The 20,411-nt window shown below is 34.5% G+C and overlaps 1 protein-coding gene across 4 annotated transcripts in view; it reads left to right on the forward strand.

Annotated features, from left to right (window-relative positions):
• The window catches only part of AKAP6 (A-kinase anchoring protein 6), a 495,640-nt gene that overhangs the window by 437,068 nt on the left and 38,161 nt on the right, over window positions 1–20,411 (forward strand). For all 4 annotated transcript variants that reach the window (XM_066344191.1, XM_066344194.1, XM_066344192.1 and 1 more), the window contains exon 12: window positions 12,757–12,972. In XM_066344191.1, the coding sequence (XP_066200288.1) occupies window positions 12,757–12,972 (216 nt within the window). The remainder of the gene's footprint in view (window positions 1–12,756; window positions 12,973–20,411) is intronic.

The following is a 20,411-nucleotide window of genomic DNA, read 5'->3' on the forward strand; positions in this document are numbered from 1 at the left end:
CAGCAATCAGACAAGAAGAAGAAATAAAAGGTATCCAAATTGGAAAAGAAGAAATAAAACTATCATAATTTGTGGATGATATGATACAGTATATAGAAAATAATAAAGTCTCAGTCAAAAAACTACTGGACATGATAAATGAATTCAGCAAGATGGCAGGATATAAAATTAATACTCAGAAATCAGAGGCATTTTTATACACCAACAACGAAATGTCAGAAAGAGAAATTAAGGAAACAATCCCCTTCACTACTGCAAAAAAAAAAAATAAAGTACCTAAGAGTAAATTTAACCAAGGAGGTTAAAGACTAGTACTTGGAAAATTACCAAACATTGATAAAAGAAATCAAGGAAGATACAAACAAGTGGAAGCATATACCGTGCTCATGGTTAGGAAGAAAAAACGTCATCAAAATGTCTATACTACCCAAAGCAATTTATAAATTCAATTCAGTACCAATTAAAATACCAATGACATACTTCAAAGATATAGAACACATATTACAAAAATTTATGAAACCAAAAAAGAACTCAAATAGCCTCAGCAATCTTGAAAAAGACGAATAAAGTGGGAGGTTCACACTTCCTGATATCAAGTTATACTACAAGGCCATTGTACTCAAAACAGCTTGGTACGGGCATAAGAACAGGCATATAGACTAATGGAATAGAACAGAGAACCCAGAAATAAAACCACACCTTTATGAACAACTGGTATTTGACAAAGGAGGTAAGAGCATACAATGGAGTAAAGACAGTCTCTTTTACAAATAGTGTTGGGATAATTGGACAGCTCCCTGCAAATAAATGAAACTAGACCACCAACTTACACCATTCACAAAAATAAACTCAAAATGGATAAAGCACTTAAATGTAAATCGTGAAACCATAAGTATCCTAGAAGAAAACTTAGGCAGTAAGCTCACTGACATCTATTGCAGCAATATCTTTGCTGTATTATCTCCACAGGCAAATGAAAGACAGTATAAACAAATGGGACTATATCAAACTAAAAAGATTTGTACAGCTAAAGACAATTGAACAGAATAAAAAGACAAACCACACAATGGGAGAACCTATTCAACAATACGTATGATAAGGGGTTAATAACCAAAATTTATAAAGAACTTGTAAAACTCAACACCAGGAAGACAAACAATCCAATCAAAAAGGGCAAAAGAAATGAATAGACACTTCTCCAAAGAGGACATACAGATGACCAACAGACAGATGAAAAAATGTTCAACATCACTGATCATTAGAGAAATGCAAAATAAAACCACAACGAGATACCACCTCATACCAGTCAGAATGGTGCTCATTAACAAAACAACACACAACAGATGCTGGCAAAGATGTGGAGAAAGGGGATCTCTCCTGCACTGCTGGTGGGAATGCAGTCTGGTGCAGCCACTGTGGAAAACAGTATGAAGATTCTTCTAAAAATTAAAAATGAAACTGCCTTTTGACCCAGCCATCCCACTTTTAGGAATATATCCCAAAAACACCATATATCTGATTCAAAAAAAGAAATGCATCCCCATGTTTATGGCAGCATTGTTCACAATAGTGAAGATCTGGAAACAGCCCAAGTGTCCATCAGTGGACAAGTGGATTAAAAGGCAGTGGTACATATATACAATGAAATACTATGGGGCCATGAAAAAGAAGGAAATATTACCCTTTGCAACAACATGGATGGACCTAGAAACTATTATCTTAGTGAAATAAGCCAGGCAGAGAAAGAAAAATATCATATGACCTCACTCATTTGAGGAATCCAAGGAACAATGTGAACTGAGGAATGGAATTAAACCTGAAGGGAAGGGGGGAGGAAGCTGTTGGGAGGGGGGAAAGGGAAATGTTGAGGGGAAACCGGGGACTGGGGATGCAATCAGGTGATACTAGAATCTATGTAAACACAATAAATTAAATTAATAAAAAAAAAGAACTATAAAAGTGAAAAAGGATACACATTCAGTTAGCTTTTGTTTAGCTAATGTGGTAACAACAATGACTTGACTGGCTTTTAGAATCAGCTGATTTTAGAACTAACTAGTTATACTCATAATAAAGTTATGATCTGATATTCTCAAAAAAAGAGTTATATAAGTTACTAATTATTAACATATTTTCAGGCTGGAGAATAGGTAGAAAATAAACCTTTGAATGGTGTATATAAGCTGTTGGCTCTCTTTACAACAATTTTATGACTGTGGTCACTTGTGGTTAGAAGTCAGTAGCAGAGATAGTCTGATAATGTAGAAATCTTACCATCTTTTTCAGCTTTCTTATGAAAGGCAATGTAGCCTAATGTTTTTATGAATTGGTTCCGGATTCAGGTTGCATGAGTTAAAATTCTACTTTTGTCTTTATTAGCTGTGTTATCTATGATCAGTTACTTAACTTTTCTGTGTCTCCATTTCCTCATTTGTAAAACAGTTAGATGACAATCATATATATTTTATAGTACTGTTGTGAAGATTATAATGAGTCAATACATATAAAATACTTTAAAATACATAGCATCCAAATACAAAAAATGTTTGTCATTGGTATAGGAGATTAGTGCAAAATAGCTAAGAATGGTGCTCTAACAATGATTGTTGTTAATATTTTACATTCAAGTAAATCATGATTAAATATTTAAAGGAAACAACGTTATTTTTATTTTGTATTGGTTCAGATACTAATAGTCAACTCAGAATGATCTTTGGCAAAGTACATGCAGTATATTTGATATATCAGGTCTTTCAGTTTTGTACTGACACCGAAAATACAATTAATAAAATTTCATAAGATGTATATGTGTATATTTGAAAGTCATCACTGCAATAATTAAACATAACTAACATTCTTCAACTTTCCCATTTTCTCCAACAACTCCTTTTCCATAATAATCATAGTCTTGTATGTATACTTTTCTCTTTATGTTTTATGATATTTCTAGAAGTAGGACAGCTATATTTAAAAAGGCACTGCATTATTTTCTTTATATAGAAGAATGTCTTACCTGAGATTTGTAAGTTTGCACTTATGACTATCCCAGGAAATTATGTAGCCATTACTTTTTTAAAAATAAATAAATAAAAGCTCTAAATTTGCATTTGTAAGTGTGTTAATCTGTGCATTGACCCATAATTGCAAAACTATGATAACTGGATGATATTAGTAATATTATAGGACCTGTTGTTATTATACACATTCCCTAAAGGAATGGTAGATTCTCTGATTATAGAATCAGTGGTTGATAATATGTACATGGGCTTCAAGTGACTTTTTAAAAGAACAGCTTTATTGAGATATAGCCCATATACCATAATATCTCATTTCAGAATATTTTCACCACCCCCAGAGGAAACCCTTTACAAATTAGCAGTCACTCTCTGTTCCTCAGGACTGCAACCCCTAGTAACCCCAAATATACTTTCTGTTACTATGTATTTGCCTATTCTGGATATTTTATATAAATTGAATCATATAATACAGTGGTCCCCAACCCCCGGGCCACGGACTGGTATCAGTCCGTGGGTCATTTGGTACCGGTCCGCAGAGAAAGAATAAATAACTTACATTATTTCCGTTTTATTTATATTTAAGTCTGAACAATGTTTTATTTTTTAAAAATGACCAGATTCCCTCTGTTACATCCGTCTAAGACTCACTCTTGATACTTGTCTCAGTCACGTGATACATTTATCTGCCCCACCCTAAAGGCTGGTCCATGAAAATTTTTTTTTTTTTTTAATTATAATTTTATTTTTTTAATGGGGCAACATCAATAAATCAGGTTACATATATTCAAAGATCAACAAGTCCAGGTTATCTTGTCTTTCAATTATGTTGCATACCCATCACCCAAAGTCAGATTGTCCTCTGTCACCTTCTATCTAGTTTTCTTTGTGCCCCTCCCCCTCCCCCTTTCCCTCTCCCTTTCCCCCCTCCCCCCGTAACCACCACACTCTTATCAATGTCTCTTAGTTTCACTTTTATGTCCCACCTACGTATGGAATAATGCAGTTCCTGGTTTTTTCTGATTTACTTATTTCACTTCGTATAATGTTATCAAGATCCCACCATTTTGCTGTAAATGATCCGATGTCATCATTTCTTATGGCTGAGTAGTATTCCATAGTGTATATGTGCCACATCTTCTTTATTCAGTCGTCTATTGACGGGCTTTTTGGTTGTTTCCATGTCCTGGCTACTGTGAACAATGCTGCAATGAACATGGGGCTGCATGTGTCTTTACGTATCAATGTTTCTGAGTTTTGGGGGTATATACCCAGTAGAGGGATTGCTGGGTCATAAGGTAGTTCTATTTTCAGTTTTTTGAGGAACTACCATACTTTCTTCCATAATGGTTGTACTACTTTACATTCCCACCAACAGTGTATGAGGGTTCCTTTTTCTCCACAGCTCTCCAACATTTGCTATTACCTGTCTTGTTAATAATAGCTAATCTAACAGGTGTGAGGTGGTATCTCATTGCAGTTTTGATTTGCATTTCTCTAATAACTAAAGATGAGCATCTTTTCATATATCTGTTGGCCATTTGTACTTCCTCCTGGGAGAAGTGTCTGTTCATGTCCTCTTCCCATTTTTTTATTGGATTGTTTGTTTGTTGTTGAGTTTTATGAGTTCTTTGTATATTTTGGATATTAGGCCCTTAATGAAAATATTTTCTGACATTAAACTAGTCCGTGGCCCAAAAAAGGTTGGGGTCCACTGATATAATATGTAGCCCTCCATGACTAGCTTCTTTCACTTAGGCTTCATAGTTCATCTATGTTGTATAGATGGTTCATTCATGCATGTATCACTACTTCATTTGTTTTTCTTGCCAAATAAACTTTTGTTATATGAATATACTACATATTTTTTATCCATGTATCCATTGATAGGTGTTTGGGTTGTTTCCACTTTTTGACTATTATGAGTAATGCAGTTATGAATATTTGTCTATATGTTTTGTGTGTTTTTCTTATGTTTTCAATTCTTTGCGCATATACCTAGGAGAGAAATTGTTGGACTATCTGGTAATTTCTATGTTTAACTTTTTGAGAAAATGTCATACTGTTTTCCAAAATGAGAGCACCATTTTGCAATCTTATAAGCCAAGCAATGTATGAAGGTTTTTATTTCCCTACATCCTTGCCAACACTATTTCTGGGTTTCTGTTTTTGTTTTTTTTGGTGGAGGGTATTAGATATTAGATAGTAGTACCTAATATTGTGGTTTAGATTTCTGTTTCCCTGATAGCTAATGATATTGAGTGTCTTTATGTGTGTTTATTGGCCATTGTATGTCTTCTCTGAAGAAATGTCTATTAAAATATTTTGTCCATTTTAGTTTTATTTTTTTATTTGAATTTATTAGGATGACATTGGTTCATAAAACTATACTGGTGTCAAGTGTATAACTAGAGTTATTCATCTTTATATTGCTGAGTTTTAAGAGTTCTTTATATATTCTGGATACAAATCCTTTATCAGATACATAATTTTCAGATATTTTCTCCTATTTAGTCGTCTCTCTCTCTCTTTTTTTTTAGCAAGAGAGAGAGAGAGCATCAACTTGTTGTTGTGGCATGTTAGTTGTTCATTGATTGCTTTCTCTGTGTGCCTTGACTGGGGCATCCAGCCAAGACAGTGACCCCTTACTCATGCCAGCGACCTTAGTCTCAAGCCAGTGACCTTTGACTCAAGCTAGCAACCATGGAGTCATGTCTATGATCCTATACTCAAACCAGTAACCCTTCACTCAAGCCAGCAATCTAGGAATTTCGAACCTGTGTCCTTAGTATCCCAGATTGACACTTTATGCATTGTGGCACCACCTGGTCAGGTTTTTTTTTACCTCTTTATTATTATATGAACACCCAAAATTTTTAAGTTGAGTAAGTTGTCCAAAAGTTGCTTATACTTTTGGTGTTATATCTAAAAAACCATTATCTAGCCCAAGGTCATGAAGATTTACTCCAGTGTTTTTTTCAAAGTAGTTTTATTTGTAGCTCTTACATTTAGGTTCATGATCCATTTTGAGTTAGTTTTGGATATGGTGTAAGGTGGGGGTCTAATTTATTCCTTTGCATGTGGATATCCAGTTGTCTTACCACCATTTGTTGAAAAGACTATTTTTTCCTGACTTAATTGTACATTATCATAAATAAGCCCTTTTAGGAAATAATTTATAGTGTTGATTTTATAAATACTATCTTGTCTAAATTATTACAGCATAAGTTATAAGTTATATTTTGTTTGTACATCTGAACTTGATGTTATGTGATGTGACCTCCTCAGAGAAGCTTTATTGGTGGTCCAATCTAAAATAACTTCCCCCCCACATCACTTTCTATCATATCATCCTATTTTTTTGAGAGCTGTTATCACTATCTGATATTTTCTTGTATGTTTGCTTTATTTCCAACCTCTCACCACATTTCCCCAACCTCCACAAATTTGAGTGTAAGTGTCACAAAGGTAGAAGTCTTGTTTCTCGCTGTTATATCCCCACCACTGAGAACAGTGCCTGGCACATAAGAAACACTCACAAGTGCATTTGGATGGATGGATGGATGGATGGATGGATGGATGGATGGATGGATGGATGGATGGATAACAGAACTATGCTTATCATCATATTCCACTTGGACTTCCATTCTGTTTTAAAATGTTACAGAGGTTGTGGTTTCTTTATCTTTTCTTGTGTGAATCCCCCCAAATGTCATGCATGTGCTCTTTTCTCTTTATTCACCTTTTTGATTTTCAGAAACTTTCACAGCCTGGTTCTAATCCCATGAGTCTTAACCTGTCCACTTCAGCTAGTCATGATCTTTCTCAGGCCCAAGTCAATGACCATCATTTAGCATGTATATTGATCTCACTGTACATTTGGGTCACATCCTTGGTGTTCACAAAGCACACTCACCTCCCTTTCCTCATTTAAAACCGAAAACAACCTGGTGGGTTAGGTCTTATCAAAAACTCTTGCTTTGCTTTGCTTTCTCTCACTCTGAGGAGCCAGTATCTTCTCTTTATAGCTAAATTACAAGTACTTAAGAACAGGTACTGCATCTTATTATATGCATTTTATCCATCAATGGCAATCCTAGTTTATGAAAAGTTTGGTGTTTGGCACATAATTGATACCCAATAAATGTGTTTATTTCTACAAGAAATATTATTCTTTGCCAACTCTGCCTCAAAATAATGATCTCAATCCAACCAGTCAAAAGCATCTTCTGAAAAATCATAGAGGTACCAATATAGCCTCTCATATTTCCAACCTGCTGTATACCTTATTTGATCATGACTGTAGGTATTAACATTATCTGTATCTGATGTCTTATACTTTTAAACAATCCTTGTGGTTTTGTTTTAATTATGTAAGCTTTCTGAGAGCAACACTTCTATTCAATTTAGCACAATGCCATATGTGTTAGAGTTTTTCATTACTAAATGACTTATTTGACAAAAAGCAAAATACCCAAATATGGTATTCAAACAACCTAATGTATCACCATTTTTAATAGTTATATTGAAAATTCTGGAGATTACCAAGTAAATACTAATGTTATAAAGATATCACTAGCCAAAAAGATCTGATTATTGATTAATTCATTTTTCAGTCATTTGATAACAATTAACAAAATAATCGATCGCTCATGGCTATGGTTCCTAGGTTCTTGTGTGTGACTTCAAACTTACTACTTGTATCTTCTATTCCATACTTCTAAAAAAGATCTAGTCTAACTAGGTTAATTTTCTTATCTGAAAAGCTAAGTTCTTCTGTTTCCTGTAAACCACTGTTCTCAAAATGTAGTGTGCATTGTAATCATCTGTAGAGCCTATTAAACTATGTTTCACTGGGGCCCACCCCAGAGCCCACCCCAATCAGAAGATGTGGAGTAACGCCAGAGAATGCATTTCCAGCAAGTTCCCAACTAATGTTGTTTGTCCTAGGGAACATGCTCTAAGAGATTTTGCTCTAGAAAATCTGGTCACAGAAGCAGATCAAAAGGATAGTTACCCATCTTATAAAATTAAAATGGTAAAGTACAGAAAATGCAAAAAAGAAGAAAAGAAACACGTGAAAACATGTAAGTTACTCTTGTAACAGGGAGATGGAGGTAACAACTTGACACTATTTAAATTAGAAGCACTCACTTGCCTTTTTTCACTTTTGCCTTCTCTCTTCATATATTTCTGCCCTCTAAGTTGAAGGCAGGTATGTATCATATATGATGATCTAAGCTTCTTTATTGTTTTTGCTACACAGAAGGCATACTCAATAGGTGTCATTAAACAATTGATTAATCTAGAGCAGTGGTAGTCAACCTGGTCCCTACCGCTCACTAGTGGGCGTTCCAGCTTTCATGGTGGGCGATAGCAGAGCAACTAAAGTATAAATAGAAAGATAGATTTAACTATGGTAAGTTGTTTTATAAAGATTTATTCTGCCAAACAGCGAAAATCTGACATAAAATACTTGGTAAGTAATTATTATTATACGCTTTAACTTGCTGTAACTCTGCTTTATACATTTTATAAAGTAAAGTTACTTCCCTACTTTATAAATCACCATTACTGTGGAACCGGTGGGTGATTAGAAAATTTTACTACTAACAGAGATACAAAAGTGGGTGGTAGGTATAAAAAGGTTGACTACCCCTGATCTAGAGGGTAAAGTCATGTTTGACTTTATGAACGGAATTGCTTCATAAATTTTTTTTCTGTTTGACAGATCAGCTAAAGTCACACCACTTTGTTCATTAGCTTACCTAACAATGTTACATTAACTTGTTAAATAAAATTATGTAAGAGAGATGGAGACAAATTGCTTTGGAGTTTCTTAGCTAGATTTTATTTATTTGTTTGTTTGTTTTAAAGAGAGAGGGTACAGACAGGGACAGACAGGGGCAGACAGACAGGAAGGGAGAGAGATGAGAAGCATCAATTTTTTTTTGCGGCATCTTAGTTGTTCACTGATTGCTTTCTCATATGTGCCTTGACCAGGGACTCCAGCTGAGCCAGTGACCCCTTGCTCAAGCCAGTGATCTTGGGCTCCAAGCCAGTGAACCCTGGGCTCAAGCCAGCGACCATGGATCATGTCTATGATCCCACACTCTAGCCAGTGACCCTGCACCCAAGGTAGTGGGCCTGCTCTCAGGCCAGCAACCTCAGGGTTTCAAACCTAGGTCTTCAGTGTCTCAGGTGGACACTCTTTCCACTGTGCCACCACCTAGTCAAGCTTTCTCTCTATTTTTAATGTATGCTTGGTTTTGGTGTTTTTTAAATATTCTTTTCCTCCTCATATCTTATTTCTCTATTTGGTTCTTACATTTGACTTTTGTACATTTTAGTTCTTAGTCTAATTACAGTTCTTTTATTGTAAACTTACTTATATCCTTTTGTAAGAGATGACACTTGTTTCATGTCGAGAGTATGGCTATAAAAGCAAATATACTAATTCTATCCAATATATGTGCATTATACATATAATTACTATAGAATAAAAAATGAAGTACTAATAGTAGATAGCTTACCTTTATTGGTGTTAAACTGAAACTGATGTCAAGAATGATATAACATCACATTTGGCTTGATAATATGAGTGATTTAAACAGTCAAGAAAGTTGACAGAGGAAATCTGGAGAAAGAATATACAATTAACCAAAAGCATCCTTTTGTACAACCATTTGTAAATTAAAAATCAAGTTTACAGTCTAAGTATAAAACAAAAACCTTCAGCCTGTTGACAATTCTCTTGTTAACATGTCCAAAAGATGTGTGTAGAGCGTTAGAGATCTTATCATTGTAAAGGAAAAAGCAATTTGGAAATTTATATTTTTACTTTTTTACACTTCTGATTTTTATAGCATATCTGTTACTTTAGTAACATGAGGAAACTGTATAGAAATGTAAATTAAGTAAATAAAGTGGATTATTAAATATTAAAAGTAACATACTAACCAAACTATATCCCAACAATTGGATTCTGAGATGATATTAAGACAATTACCTCCATACTGACTGAGGTAGCCTTGTCAGAAGAAATTGCCTAAAGATTACCAAATTATAAGGATAACTAAACAAAGCCTCTAGAATTTCTTGGACATATTAATAATTGTTATTATTTCTTTTTAACTTTTCTTTCCCTCTTTTGTCTTTATACTTTTCTGTGGAGACAATATGACTATGCTTGGGAACCAACATGATTTCATTAGTTATCAAGGAAAATGCTTCAGAATTGGCAATAATAAAAGGCATTCCAATTTTTGCTGTTCCTTCCTTCCTTTTCCAGCTGCTTCACTCTCTTTTACCCGCAACACACTAGGCACTGTCATTGCCCCTGGCTACTTGCTTCTGGACTTCTACCCTTACAACCATCACCACCCAACTTGGACCATCTGACTCACATAGTTTCCCTGAAGGTTGCTCTAACCCCTCCAATAGCAACTTGCAGAAACTCCAGTTAGCACCTCCCTCTCTGCATTATTCTTGATATTGTCCTTACTTGTATATCCACCTCCAGTAGTTGCTTAGCTCCTTGAGAAAAGAAACAGTAACTCACTCTCTTTTGAAAACTACATGCCTGAAACAGTGCCTAGCAGGTAGAAAATGCAATATACGTTTGAGAAAGTCCAAGAGACAGGAATAAGTTTGTCTTATTTTTGTGCCTTATTTAAATTGCCTCGCTTGAGTTTCTGTTTAACAGTACTTTTCCCTGAAAATGTAGGCCAAAAATAATTATAATCATTTGTGCCTATGTAGTTATATTTAACATTTCTCTAATGCATAGTTTATCATGGAAGTAATGTAAATTACTAATTCTAAGAAACACTGCTAGCAAATGCACTGATTTTATTTAGTATGTGTGATTATAAATAAATATGTATATATAATGGTTGTCATGGAAACCCATTTATGTAGAAGAATGTTCTTTTATTAATTATATCTCCTAGATATAAAAAAAAATATTGAAAAACAAGTTGGTCAAATAAAAGTCTCAATTTTCCCCTCCTTTTTTAATGTACTGTTATTCCCTGTGTGTTTATATGGCATCAATTATTAATCCAGACTATAGACTAACTTCTTTGGATATTTAAAGAAAAAACTGCCACTGTGACAATCCAAAAGTCAAATATTGAATATCAGCATTTTTTTTAAATATACCTTTCAGAGAGAGAGATAGAGAGAATGTATGTGGGGGTAAGGCAGTTAACAGGATTGGAGCAAATGGAAATACCTTTAATTAATTTAGTTGCTTTAGTAAACTTCAAGTTTTATCTTTGAATGTTTGGGGGATTTCTCCTCATTCAGCATTGAGCAAATTTATAACATCAGCAAAGAAATTTGTCAGATCTGCTGGTTATATCAGGAATTATATCAGAAAATAATAATGAACCCTAGGAAAAGAAATAAGGGTAAGTTCAGGAAACATAACTAAAATGCCACCTTGGTATAAATTGAATAATAAAATTCCTAGTCATATTTTGCCATAAATAGAGGTGTGGGAAATTGTCATTCGCCTTATTTAAAATTCAGAAATATTAAGGGTACAGGGTTCTCTCATTACAAATATAATAGAATTCCAGCTATTACTGAGTTAGGGTCATTTAAATGGCTGTAGCATGTACTATATCAATAAGTAGAACATCTGTATGAAATGTCCACCTGCTGATCTACTGCCACTCCATGCACATTTCAATGAACTGCACTTAAATTATTTTAAGACTTCTAATGAAGCCTTATCTAGATGAACATTTTAAGCACAAATAGTTTTAGGCATTAAAACTCTCACACTAAATGAAATTGCATTGTCTTGTTTACCCTTGTTGATTAATAAGCAATCTGTTAACTGTTAGAACAGTCCAATTGTGGCAGTAGCAGGAGATTAGTAATTCAGTGATGTTTGTGGATATAATCATCATTTCTCCTGAAGGCTTTGAATTAGAATATCACTTACACACTATCCGTAGGCAAAGAAAAGATATAATATTTTCAGACATATGTATCCACTATTTTGCTTGAATTGTTCAGCTTACGGTCACTGCAGCAATACAAATGCTTCTGGGGGCAAAATGATATTTTGATGCATGCTTATCCTTCTTAAATAGTGTGAATATCTATTAAAAGAAACACAGCACCCAACAAATAGTGCTCTAATAATCCAACATTCTAATTTCTGTTTTCAGAACATTACTGCTTTGTTAATCAAGCTTCAGAAGAGAAATGTTGCTTATCCTTTTCATTTTTTGTCAAATAATAGATGTTATATATCAAAATTCTTTATAATATTATTTCACTTATCCCAAGCCAGTACAAAACTAAACTATTGGCTCAAAATTGTCTGACAGTAAATTTGGAAAAAAAATTCTTTTTGGAGAATTTTTATCTTTTGTGTTTCCTGGGATTTTGAATCAAAGCATATCATCTGGCATTCATATGACCTAATTACTTATTTCATTAAGTTATAAGTTATTAAGCAACTAGGTGTGAAGTTGGGACTCAACATTTTAGAAGACAAATTACTGAAAAGGAGAAGAAGGTTGGAATGCAGCAAAATTCTTTGCAATTAAATGGGTATCTATAAGAAACCTCCATGCTAAAGGTGATGCTGGAGTCCTTCTTGTTTAATTGTTCATAGTGGAGCAGATCACTACAGTCTAAAATTATGGTGGAAGAGTGTGTTTTATGTTTTTGGGACCTCTGCCCTGTAAGTATTCATGGCTTGTCCCTCTCTGTGTTGCAGTCCCTCTGTTGTGAAATCAAGCAGCGACGTCGTGGAGTGGCCTCCATCCTGCGATTATGCCAACATCTTCTGGACGATGGGGAGACCTGCAATCTGAACGCAGACCACCAGCCCATGCAGCTGATCATTGTGAATCTTGAGAGAAGGTGGGAAGCCATCGTCATGCAGGCCGTCCAGTGGCAAACGCGGTTACAAAAGAAGATGGGAAAGGAGTCTGTGAGTGGTTATTTTTTTAAACAAAATGGTCTATCATTTTTCTCAGGGAAAAAAAATTCTTTTGGGTCTTAGAATATGTGTTCTTCAAACAAGTGGTTTTGCTAACTAAAGGGATAGCTATCTGCAACCACTAAATGAAACGCCATTTGTCATAACACAGAGATTTATTTGCCTACTAATAAGATACATTTTAGTATATCTCCTGGTCTTACTTAAAAAGCACATGGGCATTTTGCTTAACCTTACCAAACAAAGGCATTACTTCTTTTCATCATTTCTTCATAAATGATACTTATTAATCATACAATACCCCATGGAGATTTTCTAGAAGGTAGCTTACTACTCTAACAGCATATGGAACAGTGAGTGCATTCTGCAGAAAAGGCAATGCAATCAAGTGTACTGTTTACCTTTTTGTTACAGGATATGAGTTAACCTTTGTACAACAATCTCCATTGTTCCTGCCTTCTGATAGAACTGTATTGCTGAGAACTAGCAAGTGTCTTCCTAAGAGTTTTAATGCTTGCAGAGCATCAGAAGTCTCTAAGTGGTCTTTTGTTTGTTCATTATAAGTCCCGCCCCTGTGCCATCCCTTTCTTGTGCACAGGGACTTTCACTGTTATATTTCTAAGGCCTGGGACATACTTATACATAATAGATATTTGACAGATACTTGTTGAATAAATGAGAACATGGTTTATTTAATACTGTTATAAATGTTTCTATAAGATTCTTTCACTTTCATAATACCTTTAACCTTTCCTCTTGGTAGGGACAGTGTTCCAGGTTCTAAAAACATGAGGTGAAGTATTCCATGGTATACTCTCTGTTCTTCAGAAGTTATTTCTGAAGGAAATTCTGTATGAGGTATTAGATAAAGTGGTTCTAAAAATTCTAAAAATGTGGGCTACTTTAGAATCAGAAGCTCTAATTCTCTGTGTTTTAGGATTCTCTTCTTTAATCACTTTGGAAACAGCGTGTATAAGAGACCCATCCATCCAGTGCTCTTCATTGTTGAATTCCCATCTGCTTGTGTGATGATTTGATTAGTATTGGTCTTCTTCACTGGTCTAAAGCATCTGCATAGCCATTTTCCACTCACCTTTGCATTCTCAACCCCCATGTAGTACCTAGGACTTAGTAGGCACTCTATAATATTGGTTAAATAAGTGCATTTTCTCTAAGTGATGCTCTACTGTAGTCAGTGTTAGAGATTCATAGGTAAGTAAGATACCCTCCCTCTCCTCAAAGTGTGCTAAGAAAGGTGATACAAGCATACAAATAACTATAATGCTAAGTAATATTCATAATTTCTGCCTTCAAGCTTACAGTTAATACTGATGAAAATATGGAAAATCTTCATAGGATTTAGAAAAATTCAGATTAATGTTTAAATGTCAATTAAACAAACTTCTTTATTACTCTTAACTAGGTAATAAATAATGTATTTCTTTCTTTTATAAAAATTTCAAGAAAGCAAGTAATTTTGTATTAAATTCTGGAGGTCAAAAGAGACAAAGCCCCAAAGCATCTTTCTCCTTTATCATCAAGATTTGAAATGCCTAATTATTTGACACTATGCTTTGTTCTTCCTACACGCAGGCTCTTTGCCTAGACTGACTTTTATTTTGTGTTATCTGTAAAATTATCTATACTTTTCAGGCTTTGATTTTAATTTTTATTTGGATTTTTTTTAACTTCTAGACTCATGCCTTCTTTCTTTGTGAGTTAAAGAAGATTGAGTTTTGCTCCTTTGACCCCTTTCTCTGAAACAAATGATCAGTAATAGGAATAAGAGACAAATATCCCTACAGGTTCTATGAATATTAAAAGAAAATAGGCCCTGGTCAGTTGGCTCAGCAGTAGATCATGGGCCCTGCATGTGGAAGTCCCGGATTTGATTTCTAGACAGGGCACACAGGAGATGCAACCATCTGTGTCTCCCCCCTTTCCCCTCCTCTATCTCTCTCTCTCTTCCCCTCCTGCAGTCATGGCTCAAATGAGCGAGTTGTCCTTGGGTATTGAGGATAGCTCCATAGCCTTACCTTAGGCACTAAAATAACTTGGTTACCGAGCAATGGAGCAGCAGCCCTAGATGGGCTGAACATCAGCCCCAGACAGGGGTTGCTGGATGGATCCCAGTCAGGGAACATGCGGAAGTCTTTCTCTTCACCTCCCTACCTCTTACTTGATAAAAAAAAAAAAAAAAAAGAAAGAAAAGGAATATTATGTATAATAAAGATCAGAGCCAAAATTATTGAAATTGAAAACAGAAATATAATAGAGAAAAACTCAATTAAGCAAAAGCTGTATTTTAGAAGATCAATGATATTGACATGCTTCTAGCAGACTGATCAAAAAACTATAGATTAATATTCCTTATGAATATAGATAAAAAGATTCTTAGCAATATTTTATCAGATCAAATAATGACCATGTGAGGTTTATCCAAAAAATACAAGTAGTTTAACATTTGGAAAAAAAAGTCAGTTGAATTCACTATATTTACAGACTAAGAAAAGAAAATTATATGATTATCCCAGTGGGTTCAGAAACATATTCATCAAAATCCAACCCCCTGCCTGACCAGGTTTTGGCACAGTGGGTAGAGCGTCGGACTGGGATGCGGAAGACCCAGGTTCGAGACCCTGAGCTCGCCAGCTTGAGCGTGGGCTCATCTGGTTTGAGCAAAAGCTCACCAGCTTGGACCCAAGGTCGCTGGCTCGAGCAAGGGGTTACTTGGTCTGCTGAAGGCCCACGGTCAAGGCACATATGAGAAAGCAATCAATGAACAACTAATGTGTCACAACAAAAAACTGATGATTGATGCTTCTCATCTCTCTCCGTTCCTGTCTGTCCCTATCTATCCCTCTCTCTGATTCTCTCTCTGTCTCTGTAAAAAAAAAAAAATACAACCCCCTTCCTGATAAAAACTCAAAAGCCTAAGAACAAGCTAGGAATTTCCTCCACTTTATAAAGGGCATATACAAATAATCTACAGCTAACATCTTAATGGTAAAAGACTGATTGCTTTTTTCTTAAAATCAGGAAAAAAAGGCAGAGATATCTATTTTTATCATTTCTAGTCAACATTGCGCTGGAAGTTTTAACCAGTGCAATAAAGCAAGAAAAAGAAATGGGCCTGACCTGTGGTGGCACAGTGGATAAAGCGTCGACCTGGAAACGCTGAAGTCGCTGGTTCGAAACCCTGAGCTCACCTGGTCAAGGCACATATGGGAGTTGATGCTTCCTGCTCCTCCCCTCCTTCTCTCTCTCTCTTTTCCTCCTCTCTAAAATGAATAAATAAATAAAAATAATAAAAGAGCATTCATTTTAAAAAAAAAGAAAAGAAAAAGAAATGGAAGACATGCTACTTGGAAGTTAAGGAACAAAATTATCTTTACTCATAGACTCCATGTTTTTCTATGTAAAAAATTCTGTAGAACCTTCAAAAAAGATCCTAGTGCTAAAAAGGGAATTTAACAAAGCTGTATAATATAAGATCAATAAACAACTATATTTTTATGTATATCAATGAACAATCAGAAATTAAAATAATAAAGAATATTATTTATAATAGCAGCAAAAACATGAAGTAGTTTGGGATAGATTTAACAAAAATATGTAAGACCTGTTATACTCTGAAAACTGTAAAAATGCTGCTGAGAGAAACAAGATAAATGAGTGATGAACTATATTGTGTTCATGGATCAGAAGACACAATAATGTTAAGCTATCAATTCTTCCCAGGTTTAGCTACAGAGTTAATGTAATCCAAATGAAAATCCCAGTGATGTTTTTGGAGCAAATTTATAAGCTGATTTTAAAGTTCATATGGAAATGCAAAGGAGCTAGAATATCCAAAATAATTTGAAAAAAAATAAAGTTGGAGGACTTACAGCTCCTGATTTCAAAACTTAAAATAAAGGTATAGTAGTCAAGAAAGTATGACATTAGTATTAAGGCCAAAAATAGATCAATAGAATAAGATAGCTATTTCAGAAATAGGGCTGCACATAAATGGTCAGTTCATTGTTGACAAAGGTAATTCCAAGACAAATGATCCTGAAAGAAATGAATATCCATATGCACAAATATGAAATTGAACTATATATTGCACTATATACAAAAATTAAGTCAAAATGGATCATAGACCTAAATGTAAAATGTACAAACCACTGGAGAAATTATAAAGGGTAACGAGGAAACTTTTGGGGATGATATATAGATTCATGCTCTTGATTATAGAGAGAGTTTTGTGAGTGTATTCAGACATCAAAACATCTAACATTTTACACTTTAAGTTGTGAAGTTTATTTTATGCCAATTATATCACAGTAAAACTATTTTAAAAACACATGAGCATATACAGAATTTTACATAATTACAAATGGGTTGATTGATCACCCTGAAGTCTGGCAGTGAGTATCCTTGCCTTGAAGTAAAAATGGGTATTCCTTTGTGAAGGAAATAATAGTGGTAGTAGTAATAATAATGATAATAATAATAGCTAACACATATCATTTAACATGTCAGGCACTGTTTTAAGTGATTTACATATTTAGTCATTTAAGATGTCTAACAGCCATGTGGTAAATGTAATATTGTCCCCTCAATTTTACAGAAGAAAAAATTGAGGCAAAGTTTTAATAACTTGTCCAAAGTTATACCCAGCTAGTTTGTAATTGATCTGCCATTCAAACCTAGGCATTTCATCTTAAAGCTATCCTAAATTGTCTAAGATGAAGCCTTTTTGAATGATAGGAATGGTGCATTTACAACCACTTTTCTTAAAAAAAAAAAAAACAACAACAATCAAGTAGATTAACAAGACTTTTGTAAATGGAAATTAAATTATTAGATTTTGAAAATAAGTAATCTTATTATCCAATACAATTTAGAAAATTATTGGTTAAATTTCTTCATTATCACAGGTGATATATCAATTACCCCAAATTAGCCATACCTAAGTGGGCTTTAAAAAGCAATAATTTCTTATGAGAACATTAACAAAAAGGAGTAAGCAAGCATTTTAAGTGTTAGAAAAAATAGAGAAGAGAGAATTTGGGCTGCCCTGTGAATTGATTGACAACTGACAGCTTATTGACACATAAGGCTTTTTTTCTAAGTACTGGGGGCTTCTTATTAACTTTACACATGCTTCACAGAAACTCCTGACTTCCATGGAATTCATATGAAGAAGACCACTTTTCCAGCAGAGATTTCTTTATATCACAAATTAGATTTCTTTTTTCAAATGCCATCTCAAAGATACCTCTCTCTATTGGGCAGGTTCGGGCTAATATAGACCAGTTCCTCGGGGGAATCCACAAAGTTGTTAACCAAAGAAGGTATCTTCATCATGAGGAAATATATTTCAGTTTATTTTATTTTAATGTGTTAATTTTGTATGTTAGATTGTCTGGCAAATATCCCTCTAAAGACCCAAGTAGTATAAAAGTGTGAATCATAAGAGAATGGGGTTGTTGTGTTACTTGATAACAGTACTGAACGTGTACTGTGTCTTAAGACACTGAGTGACCATTTTTCATACATCATCTCAGTTCATCTTTATAACAACTATAGATGAAGAAATTAAATTTTTAAAAGATTAAGTAAGTTATCCACTATCATGGTGCTAATAAATAGAGGAGGAAGATCTGATCCATAAATATCTAACTCCAGGACTTGAAGCTCTTTCACTGCTTAAAAGTTTCATTGATATAATTCCTTGCCTTTTTCCCTCTAAGTCTACTTTGGTTGGTTATCATATCCTGTATTAATTATTTATAGTCTTATTTTTCCTTTTTATTGGAAACTGCCTGAAATTCTTTTTTGAATTGAATAAAAAAAGAATCATATAGACAACTGACAGCACAGTAATTTCTATTTATACATTATTTTTTATTAGTTGGTCAGTCCTAAGAATTTTTGCATGATGTGTTAAAGATTAAAGACTAAAAGCCCTGGCTGGTTGGTTCAGTGGTAGAGCATCATCCCAGCATGTTGATGTCCCGGGTTTGATTCTGGTCAGGGCACACAGGAGAAGTGACCATCTGCTTCTCCACCCTTCCTCCTTTCGATTCTCTCTCTCCTTACCTTCCCTCCTGCAGCCAACGCTCCATTGGAGCAATTGGTCCCAGGCGCTGATCCATGGCCTCAGTGTCAGGAGCTAAAATAAATAAATAAATAAATAAATAAATAAATAAATAAATAAATAAATAGCTCCAGTTGCAATGGGGCAAGAGCCCCAGATGGGCAGAGCATTGGCCCTTAGTGGGCTTTTCCAGTGGATCCCAGTCCGGCGCATGCAGGAGTCTGTCTCTGCTTCCCCTCCTCTTACTAAATTAAAAAAAAAAAAACAAAACAAAAAAAACAGTTGAAGACTCAAGCTAAATTGAATTTAGTTCGAGAATTCCATCTGGAAGTAAATCCAATGCTTCCCTCCACTCTCATTCATTGGCTCTTTTGTGAAGAAAGAATTGGATTCATTGGGAGAAATACATGGATGCAATAAAGCATTGGCCTTATTTGGAAAAAATAAATACACCAAGCAATGAGAAATCACTGAATAAAAAATTTGAAAGAGCAAAAAATATTCTTTTTAAAAATTGTAAAGTTTGAATAATAAAGTTTAGATTTTAGCCTGCATTCTTATGAATGAATGAAATGCTTTGGATAAGGTTATCATATATCATCAACTCAATAGTTTTTACTTCAAAAGTATTTCTAAAAATAATAAGATGAGTTCTATGTAAAATTTGCTTGGCAGAAAATAAAGGGAAAAAATAACTGACAGTTAATATGTATATGTATGAAGCGTACTTGAAAAAGTACTTTCAAAATGTTGCAAATATAAGACTTTTTTGGGTATTGATTTGGACATCAAGTTTATGATTCTACCACAAGTATGCTGCTCTGCTAGTCTTTGATGGATCTTATACATTATGGCTCCTTACACTCACAACTTTCCTGTTCAGTTTCTTCTGTCATCGGCAGCATGTGAATGAATGCTGTACCTATTTGGAAAGACTCAAACTAAATGAAGATATAATCACATAAGTAAAAGGATAGAAAAACTTCTTATAGTATTCAGAAATCTGTGAATGTGATTAAAAAGAAAAACACCTGGTAAAGACACAGAGATCATATTCAGAAAATGAAACGGATTTGACAGTGTCTTGTTTATTGTGATGTCCCCAAATAATGCCCTAATTCACTCCTGGACTTTTTTTGGAGAAATGTCCAGAAGTCTGTCATAAGGACTGAGGACATCACTAACATTGAATGGGCGGGTGTGGGGAGACAACAAACAATACATAGAACAATCTATGGTTTGTTTTCCACAAACACCAGTTGTGTATTCATTGGAAAACACTACATGCTCTAACCATTTTGGAGTGCTCCTCTCCTTCATGCCAGAGACAGATCTCTGTAAA

Source organism: Saccopteryx leptura, chromosome 6, assembly GCF_036850995.1.
Source record: "Saccopteryx leptura isolate mSacLep1 chromosome 6, mSacLep1_pri_phased_curated, whole genome shotgun sequence".
NCBI lineage: Eukaryota > Metazoa > Chordata > Mammalia > Chiroptera > Emballonuridae > Saccopteryx > Saccopteryx leptura.